Raw genomic sequence first — 13,106 nt, 5'->3', positions numbered from 1 at the left:
GTATTCATAGTTATTCCTATCGGATATATCTGTGATTTTTTGCTTTCTTTATCGCTCTGCTTTGTGTATATTGTTGTTTACTTTGGTAAAGGGTAGGAAAATGAATTGGAATAAGCGCTTTACTTTGGTAAAGGGTAGGAAAATGAGTTGGAATAAGGGCTTTACTTTGGTTCAGTTCTGCTCATTCCTAACCCTTACCAAAGTAGTCCCTCATGGTTAGCATTACTTTGGTGAGAGATTGGAATGATTATTTATTTTAGGATAGGGTTAGAGTTAAATAAGCCTACATATGGGGTGAGCATTAGAGATTAGCTTTATATGGGGTTAGGATTAGGCATTGGGATTGAGTTTTAAATTTGACCAGGTAGTATTTTTACATGGATCAGTGGATCAATTAAAAAATGATTGATCCCTTAATGCTTTAACGCACAGTTACACAAAACATTACTCCCATTCTATATTTATCGTAGATAAATATGTGTTACTGAAGCGATCAGTAGGGGCTTTATATTCCCTGTGAATCGTCGTTTCCATCCGTAAATTACCATTTAATTATTTGAATGTTGATGTGGAAGGAAAATAAAGTAGAAAGAAAACAAATTAAGGAAATGTAAACCAGTAGATTGACGTGGATGAAGTGATAGCCTAGTGCTACATATGTACACCAAAGGTCAATACTAACAGAACAGTTTTGCAATTTGTTGAGGTCACTTATTCAAGGATCACAGATGCCTTCCACCTAAGTCTAGTGTAGCATGTTGTGGTGGATTGGCCTCTGGTGGCCTTCTAGCAAGGTCTCCACCCGATCTTCACAGGAGCTTCTGAAGCAAGGTGCTGTTTCAACATACAGCAGTTGAACTGTATACAACAGAAACAATATGATTAGTCAGGACGTTAGCAAGTAGCAACTTCCTCAGTGGCCTTGCAGAGTTTCAACTCAAACATTTTCTACATGAAGTCGCCTTGATGAGGTCAAACGGTTTGCTCGTTCTCCTTTTGAATCTTCATTCTAACTTTTTCTCATCTCAACACTGACAGCCAAACTCACAAGACAATGCAATACCTGATAGTTTTACTGGGTTGTTTTTGGTCTGAGATTCATCATGGCTTGGTTTTACAATGTTAAATAAATTGCCAGAATCGAAGTGCTCAAATAATCGAAATAGCAGGCAGAACATCTCTTAGAGCTGGAACTGGAGTGGATATCAATGCTACACCTCGATAAAGTTGCGATGTGTAATATTTAAACTAGCTCGTAGCTTAAAACACATATATAGTCAATGTCCTATAACTGATATATTCTATAAATAAAAAGGCTGTCCTCTCTCTTTGTTTACAAGAATCTTACATCAACACCCCCCAAACCTCTCCCCCTCACGCCACCCAGCCAGCCGAACTACGCTAGTATGCGTCACACAGTTTTACAGTTCATTGTTATTGAGTTTTATGAATTCTGAAGGTCTTTTGCCTTACTGGAAAAGGCTCAATCTAACACATTGTGTCTTTAAATTGATTGATTGAACTCACTTTAGCTAACTGATTAAAATGAACTTTTTGGTCAGGTTTGCTGAATGGTAGCTAACAGATGCTTCTTTGTACCCTTTGACCACTTGCCCTAGTGGAGCGAGACCATCAACTAGCCCAATGAGAAGATATTCTCCTCCCCCCAACTCTTCAAAGTTGACATCTAGTGATTAATGAAGCTTTTCACTAAAATATGTATTAATCTATTGCAATCTGATTCCTGGTAAGAACAGGGCAGCTATTACAGCTACATCAGGTGTAAAATAACCAGGGACAAAGGTCTCTCTGTCTGCCTCTTTGTTTGGACTGGTGTTTGTGTATTCAGTCCATGAATACACAAACCATCAGTCCATCAGTCCATCTTAACTGGTCCGCCCAGTCCAGATTGACAGGTGTTTGGGTATTGTATAGACTTACACAATCAGTCCATCTTAACTGGTCCGACCAGTCCAGTTACAAGTATCTTTATAAAAGCCACTGCTTTAAAGTTGCAGTCTAGTGGAATGGAATTGGCAGAAAAGGAATGTAATATATATATCTAAATTAGTGTATAATCCCATGAAAATTCAGTTGGTTACAATCTGTAACCCCACCACTAGAGGCCACTAAATTCTACACACCGCACCTTTTAGTTTGTCTGCCTGGAAACTTCTGTTCAGATTTTCTTATTTTCAGAAGTGCTTTCCTATCGTAGCCATAGCTCTCCTGGTTCAGCTTTGTGTGTGTGTGTGTGTGTGTGAGTGAGCGCGAGAGTGATTGTATGTATCTTTATGTGTGCTGCTGTGGTTTCAATGCTTGTTGCTCTCAGATTTCTAAGCATCTGTTAATCTATGATCTTTGAATACCACGGGCCTTACCATATCCACTTTGTGTTTTCAGTTGTTAAATTGGAAAGTAGAAGACGTTTGTATTACTATAGGGAATGTGTCGTACTTTATAGTAGTTCTTGACCAATTTATCGAAGGATATAACGATTCTCCAGTTCTACCTCCAGAAGACAGGGGGCGACGTTTCTTACTCTTTTGCCCCCTTCTACACTAACACACACCTGTGTAACCATTGAATTTGCCTTTATTCAACTCTCCAACAATGTCTGTGTCAAATTGTTGCTGTTCATAACAAATAAAGTGGGATCAAAAACAATGGATGCTGGTGTTGGTTTAATGTGTCCACACACAGAAGAATACAATACATGTGTATGTAAAGTAAGTAAAGAAAAACAGAACAATATAAAATGTATATATTGGCTTAAAGCCTAAATGTTAAGCATATTGTGTAATTCAACAAATCATAAGTGAATATAATAGAAACTGAAACAATCAAAAAATGTATAATGATATGCAGTTTTGTTTCATAAATGAGGCGTGGTTCTACAGAAGGAAAGGAATCAGGGCTCTTCTGGACGTAGGATAGTCCTTGAACTGCTGCTGGTAGAACCTGAGGAGAGAGCAGAAACACAGCATGCCTTAACTTCGCTTGAGGATCCTTTTATCCATCAGGGTGTTCTCTATGTATAGAGGTGGAGGTGACCTGCAGAGGGGTAGGTGGTGTGACCCGTGGTTGGTAGGTAGTGTTACCTGTGGAGGTGGAGGTGGTGATACCTGTGGTGATGCAGGTGGTGTAACCCTTGGAGGTGTAGGTGATGTTACTTATGGTGGTGTAATCTATGGTGGTTCAGGTGTTGGTGGTGTTACTTACAGTGGGGCAGGTGATGGTGGTGTAGTCTATGATGGTTCAGGTGTTGGTGGTGTAATCTGTGGTAGTGCAGTTGAGTTACTTGTATGGGTGTAGATACCTGTGGTGGTGTAGGTTGTGTTACTTATGGTGGTGCATGTGAAGGTGGTGTTATCAATGGTCAAAATCACAACTCTTCTCTGTTTTGGGACCACAGTGGTGGAATGAGCTCCCTGCTGATGTCAGGATTGCAGAGTCGCTCACCAGCTTCCGCAAAAGACTCAAAACTCACCTGTTCAGAGTTCACCTAGACTCTACATAGCCATTCAGTCCCCCTGCCCACCATTATCTGTTGTGCGTCCTGGCACTTAATGAACGCACTTAATGTACGTTGTATTTATTCATAGTACTTAATTGTGTAGCATCTGCATTAGCTAGCTATTACTGCTGTATACGGGGAATTGGTTAGCCTAGCGAATGTTAGTACTTGCACTTGGGTCTATGAACATCTTTACCGTACCGACAGCGATATATTGTTTCACTTCTTATGACAAATGTACTTATTGTAAGTCACTTTGCATAAAAGCGTCTGCTAAATGCCCTAAATGTAAATGTAAATGTTATCTAATCTAGTGCAGGTTTAGGTGGTGGGACCTGTAGTGTTGCAGGTGAGGTACCTATATGGGTGTAGGTGTATCTACCTGTGGTGGTGTATAGCTCGTGGGCCGATGATACAGCTGGTGAAGAGAGAGAAGGAGGCTGCAGGCAGAGACCAGACGGCCACAGCATAGCCAAACCATTCCAGGATCTCCCCGAGGTAGTTGGCCCCCGACACATACTCAAACATCCCCCCTAGGGCCGGGTCAGGGCGGCACGGTCAGTACTGTAGGGCTGCACTCATACTGTAGTATTATGTCAGTACTAGTATGGTGTTCGTACTGTTAGTAGTACTGTAGTTCTGTGTTAGTGCTCAGTACTGTGTGAGTACTGTGTTAGTACTGTAGTATTGTTTTAGTATTGTAGTACTGTTTTAGTACCCTAGTACTGTTAGTTGTACTGTACTACTGTTAGTAGTACTGTATAACTGTGTTAGTACTGTAGTACTGTGTTGGTATCATAGTACTGTGTTAGTACAGTGCTAGTTCTGTAGTACGGTGGGTATTGGTACCTCTGGGGATTCTGTAATGGACTTCTCCTGGTTTCCTAAGGTTCCGTAACAAATGGTCGCTGTGGATGTTGATTATCAGACCTGCAAAGAACAGAAGCAGACCTGCACACACACACACACACACACACACACACACACACACACACACACACACACACACACACACACACACACACACACACGCATGCACACACACAATCAAATAGAAGTAAAATATAAACACAGAAATATAGTAAGGCCAGAACAATATGCATAAATGGTATGCACACCTGTTCTGGACCCTGTGTGGTTTATGTTGTTAATGCCCCTAGTGGCTATCGATGGAAGTTCAGCATGCTTTGAAACAGGAAGCAGACTGCTATAAAACAGGAAGTTGTGCCAGTCTTCATGTGGCATTCAAGTCATGATTCTCAGCTCCAGTCTCATGTCATCCTTTGTTGAGATACCACAAACACATTTATTCTATATGCTATGCTAATACCTCATGCTTAGCCTCTAGCCTTCATTGTTTGTTATCTTTATACTTGCATGCTTTACCACTTCTGAGCTGTGATGCCAACATTTCCTTTTATTCTTATGTTACAGTTTTACAATTTACGAGCTTCAGTAAACAAACTCAACACAGAACCCCGTTCTCCTTGAGTCACAGTAAAAAGACAATGCAAAACAGGTATCTCAACAAAGGATGACATGAAACTGGATCTGAGAATCATGGCTTGAATGCCACATGTAGACGCATTGTCTTTTTACTGTACTGTTCAGTACAGTAACAGTACAACACCAAAGAGTGGTTTAATCTGCTTATACCACAGTTTCCCACTGGGATTGTTTTCTATCGACTTTCTATTGATTTTTTTGTGCTTTTGAGCCTGCAGTCCCCACAAGGGAGGTGAACAGGTTTTACTCCACACAAGAGTCAAATGTTCAGATAATGATATGGTGGCATTTACAGTTTAAACACATTAATTGGAACATCAGACACAATGTGCACAACCTGTAACTCATGTACCAACTGCAAAACCAATTCTGCAGAACTCCAAGCACATTTTCTGCTTTAGACTCCAAACCACACATTTTTCACAACACAATTCTCTATATCTTGCACACTCTTCCTGAATTCCCTCTCTTGGTGTTCACACAGAACACACTGCCAATCACATTTCTAAACTCCAAAGGCTGTTGTGCAATTAGCAATCTGCAATTTGATATAGAAAGGTCACAGAAGAAAGACATGACACTAAAGTACAGACATTGAGTAGTATCACTCTATGAGAATCTTGATAATGGTGATGATGATGAACATTGTTATTCTCATTATGGTTATCATCATTATTTAGGATTTTATCCATCTTATGGTGGAAATGTACTGGATATAAGTATTGACCCTTATGGGTATGTGTAGGCGTGTATGTATGTATTTATGTAGGTAAGGGTATGCATGTATGCAAACACACTGTATGTATGACATTTGTTTGTTACTCTTACTGTAAAAATGTGAGAAGGGGGGGCTTGATATAAGCTGAAGCTTCTGCCCTACCCTTTGGTTACGACCAATAAAAATACATTCATTCGATCATTCATTCAGATGGTTTGTTTACAGTATTGCCTATTTTCTGTTATCTCTTTCATATCGTCCCGTTTTCATCCTGTTTGCTTTGATTTACAGTAGACTGCACATTTTGGGTACAAATACAGTATTTGTTGTTACTATAAAGTATTGTGTGTTGTTTTCTATTTGAGTATACGTAAAAACATTATATGGTAACATTCTACATCCAACAGGTGACAGTGTAACACTGAACATGCAACAGCATAATACTGATGAAGCATTCATATAGTGTTTTCCATTCATACTATAGTGTTTTCCATTCTGCACACCAGTGTTCAATGAGTGATTAGAAATGTCTACTCATATGATGTATATGTTTGTCGTTTAAAAAGAAAATACCATTTAGTGAAGAGTTAACACTGTTTTGAGGGCAAAGTGTGCTTTTGCAAAATAAGTGTAGGATTTTGCATTTTGTGTGAGTTTTGAAATTTGTGTTTAGGGTTTTGAGAAAGTGAGGTAGTCAGGAAATGTGTACCATATTTGGTACATTTTGCCATATTTGTACTTCATGCCATTTAATTTAACCTGTGTGATATGATGGACAGGCCATAACTGCTTTTATTATAGGCACTACTATGAGAAGGTGAGGTTTATCTCATTTTCGTTTTATTCAAATTATCCACTCTCTTTAATTCAATTAATTTAATAGAACTTTTGAGAAAATAGTGAACAGAATATGAACAGAAACATCAGGAATAGGCCTTCAACTAAAGTGCATAAAACATCTGTCCCTCTCACAACTGTATCATGCAGCCAAAATACGTATTTAGGCCTCCCACAATGGTAATAATTGAGAAATTGACTGGCAGTAACAAAAAATATCAGAAACAAACCTTCAACATAAAGTTCACAAAAATATAGTTATACTCGTTGTCTCCACAGACAATTTATCAATTTAATGGGACACATGTGCCTGTCTCTGACTGCAGAGTTTGTTAATGCGAGGAGGGATTGTGGACAGTGCAGGTCCTGTTCAACTGACAGCCTTTGCCTCAGTTTATTCCTAGGTTGAAAAATCGTTCATGTAAGTGAATGTGAGAAAATAATTATTTTCTGGTCCCGTTTGAATTGTGCCATGAATGTCAAAATATGTTGTCTGTGAATTTTTAATATAATTTTCAGGGCTCTCAAATTTTGAACTGAGAGTGAGTGAGATTTTGCAGGGTTGCCAACTTTTGTTTTTTGGCCGGAGTGAGGCTCTGTAGAATCTTATAATGCTTATATAGCGGGCGGACGGGATTTGATTCCTGCCTGTTCCACTGTTAAATAGCGGCGCAAATTGGTGGGCGCTATCCTGGTAATTTCTCTGCGTGAGAAATAAGTGTGGCGTGTGAGCGTGTGAATGGGTTGAATTGCGTGTGTCTCATGCCGAATGCGTGAGACTTGAGAGCCCTGAATTTTTCATGTTAAGAGTTTGACAGTATATTTATTGTATGATTCTTCGGCTAGCAGTTGTGGAAAAGACATAACGAGAAAGACTACGTATGTCGCCGTGTTATGGGGTGACGTCACATAGGCGACATGTAGTCTTTCTCGTTATGTCTTTTCCACAACTGCTAGCCGAAGAATCATACAATATACTGTTTTCACTTCAAAGCAATTTAATATTATTTAAATTAATTTTTAAATTTATATTAGCCTATGATTTTTTTTTAATGTCATTAAATTATCAAGCCTTGGACCATTCCGCGGCACCCCTGAGCATGCGTCACGGCACCCACTTTGAAAAACCCTGCCCTAGACCCACCCACTGCCATCCGTATGGGGTTCTGCCAGGAGGGGGCGCAGTGGAGTTGGTAGTGTCCCTGCAGCAGCCCGTTCATGCCGCAGAAGATGAACGCTTTTACGGCGACGTGGACAGGAAACGGCCGCCCGCGGGTCCGCCAGGCGTAGATGAACGACCTGGGGAAATATTTTATATTCCAAGTCGTCAAGTCATCTGTACCTGAAAGTCATGTCTTAGATGAAAAAAATACATATTTGTGTGTGTGTGTGTGTGTGTGTGTGTGTGTGTGTGTGTGTGTATGTGTGTGTGTGTGTGTGTGTGTGTGTGTGTGTGTGTGTGTGTGTGTGTGTGTGTGTGTGTGTGTGTGTGTGTGTGTGTGTGGCCATTTTCATGCCGCCAAAGATGAGGACATTTTACCGGGTTCGGTGGAACCAAAATTAAATCATCAAATTAACTCAAACATTTACACAACTATTTGCTATCTATTTACTTAAATGTTTTTTTTTTTTTTTTTTTTAACTTTGCCTTTATTATTTTTCTATCTATTTTACTCATTTTTTTCTATTACTTATCTATTATTTTCTTTTATTGTATGACTGTTTATATGTGAAGCACTTTCAGTCTGCTTTGTGTATGAAAAGTGCTATATAAATAAAGTTGCCTTGCCTTGCCTGGGTTTGCCTATTCGCCAGGGTACATCATGGTTACATGTTATACACATGGCTATGGCTATGGATCCATTATTACTGTTTACACGTGAGTAGAGAGTTGGGTAACTAGCTCAATTTGGAATTTTTTGTAAATTTGTAAATCATCAATAAATGTGTACTGAGATTTGTCAAGTATAGATTTGAAAGTGTAAAAACAAATCTGTCAATCAGTACATAGATATAAATGGCTGAAAGTCTTTGCTCCGTGCATGAAATACAGATTCACAGATTCAAGTTTCTGAATTCCCTCTCTTGGTGTTCACACAGAACACACTTCCAATCAAATTTCTAAACTCCAAAGGCTGTTGTGCAATTAGCAATCTGCAATTTGCTATAGAAGGGTCACAGAAGAAAAACATGACACTAGATAAGTACAGAATGTTGATAATGGTGATGATGAACATTGATATTCTCATTATGGGTATCATTATTTAGGATATTATCTGTCTTATGGTGGAAATGTACTGGTTATAAGTATTGACCCTTATGAGTATGTGTAGGCGTGTATGTATGTATGTATGTATATAATATGTAGATAAGTGTATGCATGTATATGCAAACACACTATGTATGACATTTGTTTGTTTGTCTCTTAAATGTGAGAAGGGTATAAGCTTGATGGGTATAAGTTTGATATAAGCTGAAGCGTCTGCCCCTACCCTTTGGTTACAACCAATAAAAATGCATCCATTCGTTCATTCATTCATTCAGATGTTTTGTTTACAGTATTGCCTATTTTGTGTTATCTCTTTCATTTCATCCTGTTTTCCTCCTGTTTGCTGTGATTTACAGTAGACTGCACATTTTGGATACAAATACAGTATTTGTTGTTACTGTATTGTAAGTATTGTGTGTTGTTTTCTATTTGAGTGTACCTAAAAACATTAGATGGTAATATTTTACACCCAATAGGTGACAGTGTAACACTGAACATGCAAAAGCATAATTCGACTGATGAAGCATTCATATAGTGTTTTCCATTATGCACACCAGTGTTCAATGGGTCATTATAAATGTCTACTCATATGATGTATGTGTCATTTGAAAAGAAAATACCATTTAGGGAAGAGTTAACACTGTTTTGAGGGCAAAGTGTGCTTTTGCAAGAGAAGTGTAGGATTTTGCATTTTGTGTGTGAGTTTTGGGATTTGTGTTTAGGGTTTTGAGAAAGTGAGGTAGTCTATCGGGAAATGTGTTTAAGCAATTGTGAAAAACTGTAATTAAATTTCAGTAGTCATTGCAGTTAGATTACTTTTACTAACATGAACTATATCTAATTCATAGTTCATACGTTCATATGACCTATACGCTCCTCCGCACAGTCATCCTATAAGACACTCATAGTTGTGATTAGTTGTGATTGGCCCGACCCGGGCCAGGTCTGAAGAGGAGGGGGACCAGAGCAAAGAAAACATGAGCTGGCCGATTAATCTGGGGCTCAGTCAAGGTCCAGATATTGAACCTGACATGCTACGCGTCTGAATTGGGATTATGTATCATCATTACTGTTGACATAGCTTCTAACCTACTCTCTAAGCTAACCTATTGAACTGAAGCAGCTTTACCACCACGAAAACAGCAGCAGGTTGACTCAGCACTTGCCAGTGTTGCCAGTGGTGTTCATGTTTACTGGGCAGCCAGTGACCCGTTTACCCATTCAGTGACCGTCACCTCACTGAATGGATCAGTGAATGAATGAATGAATGAATCTGTTGGATAGTGAGGTTCTGTCACAACAGGGTATAAAATTCATTATAATTTATAATTTGTAGTTATTAACTAGTTGTTCTTTTTTATTTAGGTCAGCTTGGTATATGCGCTCTAGATGTTATAGCTGGGACATATCAGATCCACCCAGGCAGGCCTCTTTATTGGCTGTCTTTAACATGTGACCTCTGCTACATTTCTGCCGTGATAGACTTCTAGTTGTTTAGTTTGTTTAGTTCATTAACTGTTTTTTTAGAAACCGAAGAAAAACTGTTGGAGTGAGTATTCTGTTGTTGTGGATATTATTTGTACACCTGTTTCATTCATCACAACTAAGGCAGTAACTCTATTTAATAAACATGTCATCTGGACCTAAGCATCAATTCAGAATGTCACAAAATCTGAACTAGTTCAAGTTCAAATTCTTTAGTTAAAAATATGTTACGTTCAGTTCAAAGTTCATAGAAAAATGTAAAAAAAACACTGGTCATCGGCCACTCCAAGATAGTTCCTCGATGAGCTTTCCAACCTGTTACAGAAACAGTAATGGCTTCTTCTTGCCATAATGCCCATAGGCCATACTTTTACAGCATTTAGAAAATGTGACTCATGGCACCTCTGGGCTTTTTGTCTGAGATCGTATCGTATCTCTTACCAGTTGCTTCTTGCCCAAGAGGTTGGAGGCTGGGCCTCCAACCTCTTGGGCAAGAACCTGAAACCAGGCCATTGTATGAGTCTTTTTTCACAGTTTTATCTATTTTTTTTATCCCCCCCATCTAACTAAGTTGTTTCTGAAGGTAACATTGTGTATGTTATTGAAATGAGGTTTGGTAAGTGAAAGGGATGGAACACTTACAAACTGAATATTCAGTTTTTCATTCTTGAAAAGTAATTTGTGGTGTAAGTAATTTGTGTGGTGGTAATTTGTGGGGTTCTACAAGTAGCCTACTCAATCTAAGTAGTACTGTTGTAAAATAAAATATCGTATATAAAAAAATATGAATGTATTGTTATCCAGTGAAATTAGTAATTAAGGAGGGGGATTGAAGACCTTTGCAGGTCACTGTATGAAATAGACAGCCATGAAGTCGAAAAAACGGTGTGCATTATAACAACAACATAAATAAACATAAGATCTACCCCCACCCTTCACCTTGTTATTAAATGTGCTTAATAAATAGATTTGATTTGATTAGCATTTTACAGACCCACACAAAGGATAGGGCGTTTAGTACGGTCCATCACCGTTGCTTCTTTCCCCATTAAAAGCTACAGTCAGTCTTTAATTACGTAGACTTACCTTTGGGCATTTCCTATTATAGGCTACTGTGTAAAAGGCTGTTTAGAATCAACGTTTGTATCAAGAAAACAAAGACCCGCCCCCTGGGGGTCACACTTTTCGGTGGGTCGCAGAATTCGGTGTAACAGCGGCACTGCAACCGGACTGTCCGTTTAAAATCCGGACGGGTGGCCCACCCACCTGTGGAAGTAGTGCAGGCAGAAAGTTCCGAGCAGCAGGCTCCGGCCAACTCCGGCCTGGGACTCTGTGCTAAGCAGCAGGAGCAGCGGCACCAGCAGCGAGGGCACCTCCTGGATCATCCAGACCAGCTTGGTGTTCACTAAACACCGGTCTTCGGACCTCGTGTAGCGGCCGTAAAGCGTCCGCCTTTCCGTGGTTAGCAGCACCCAGCAAGAAAGCGGCCCCCCTAGGAGCAGAGACCAGCTCAGCCACTGGACCAAATGCTCCTTACACTCCATTTGCGTCTGAGGGTCCCCTCTCTTGTGGGCCCCCTATCCTAGTAGGCTACTCTCTCTCCCCCCGCCTTTCTCTCGCTCTGTCTCGTTCTCTCGCTCTGTCTGTCAGTCTGTGGTGATGTAAAAGGGTTCAGTTCAGTCCTCTCTCCAATGTGTGAATATTAATCGCGTTCCTCATACTCAGTCCAGAGGCCCTCCCCGGTCTCATGTTACGGCCACTAATTTCTTTTTCGTTCTCTTATAGTCTGGTGTATTTATTGTTGTCGTTTGTCAATACATGTTCTATAATGATTTAAAACATAACCCTTTTCACGTGATGCGAGGGATTCTACCCCCAGTGTTCATCCCCTCTTCTAAATGACTAATTTTACTGGATAACAAACATTAAATTGTTCTCTCTCTATTAGCCTATGTTACTTTTATTTACATCAAGAATACAGTCCAGGGCTCACTGGACTCACTGGAATTGAGCTGGAATTCAGACACTGAGATTTAAAGAAATGTGTTTTGTCCTGAAAGTTATTGGAAAGGCATGTCTCTAGGTGAAAAGTTTTGGAAGGAGTAGGGTCCCAACATTTGTAGAGAATAAGAAAGAAAGAAAGAATAAATCCTAAGAATAACTAGCCTGTCTATTGCCAGACCAAGCTCGTAGATTGTACGTTGCAGGGCGAACTCAAATAGTCGGCAGAATGGGCGCGGCATTATGCAGGCATATGCAGGCAAATTATGAATAAAGCACCAATACACACAAGTCAAACCAAAATAAAACATTTCTACAGCACAGGTAGCCTACTCGGCAAACTAAGGTGACTCATGTTGGAGAACACGTCCCAGGGGCGTTTCTAGGTTTCTGAAACATCCGGGGCTCAGCCCAGAGGGAAAAGGATTAAAAAAAAATGTTGTAGGCCTATGCTCTATTGCACATGCAAATTTTTTCATCATGCTTTACCTAAATAAACTAAATACACAGTTTATTATAGCTTTAAATAAGAGTAGAGTCAAATGAATACAAGATCTTACATTTTATATGTTTATATATATATGGATCTGACTGGGGATATGATAAGTTCATTTAATTCATACTTTGCACGTGACGTCACAACCACTGGCTGGCGGGCAAGAACTCCAGCAACAGTCGAGTTGAGCTGATACTGTCGGTGGAAAAGCGGCATAACCTAATCAGGACGCCGCCAGTTTTACCACACGAACGGTCCTTAGGTTCCTCTCAGTCCA

General features: G+C 39.7%; 1 protein-coding gene across 2 annotated transcripts; it reads right to left on the bottom strand.

Moving 5' to 3' along the window:
- Positions 1-2,679: 2,679 nt before the first annotated feature.
- On the bottom strand, positions 2,680-11,957 carry srd5a2a (steroid-5-alpha-reductase, alpha polypeptide 2a). 2 transcript variants are annotated; one of them, XM_084465886.1, is made up of 5 exons: positions 11,599-11,957; positions 7,723-7,877; positions 4,367-4,468; positions 3,900-4,050; positions 2,680-2,961 (listed from the first exon to the last, which is right to left on the bottom strand). In XM_084465886.1, the coding sequence occupies exons 1-5, from the start codon at positions 11,874-11,876 to the stop codon at positions 2,895-2,897; spliced, it is 753 nt and encodes a 250-aa protein (XP_084322012.1). In that variant the 5' UTR covers positions 11,877-11,957; the 3' UTR covers positions 2,680-2,894. The 2 variants fall into 2 exon arrangements, with proteins under 2 accessions (XP_084322012.1, XP_084322013.1); XM_084465887.1 differs by lacking the exon at positions 2,680-2,961 and adding an exon at positions 3,277-3,319.
- Between the last annotated feature and the right edge of the window lie 1,149 nt (positions 11,958-13,106).

Source organism: Micromesistius poutassou (genome assembly GCF_964030765.1).
Source record: "Micromesistius poutassou genome assembly, chromosome: 3".
Lineage (NCBI taxonomy): Eukaryota > Metazoa > Chordata > Actinopteri > Gadiformes > Gadidae > Micromesistius > Micromesistius poutassou.
Note: the sequence above shows the minus strand (reverse complement) of the source record. Positions and strands in the feature narration are given on the sequence as shown.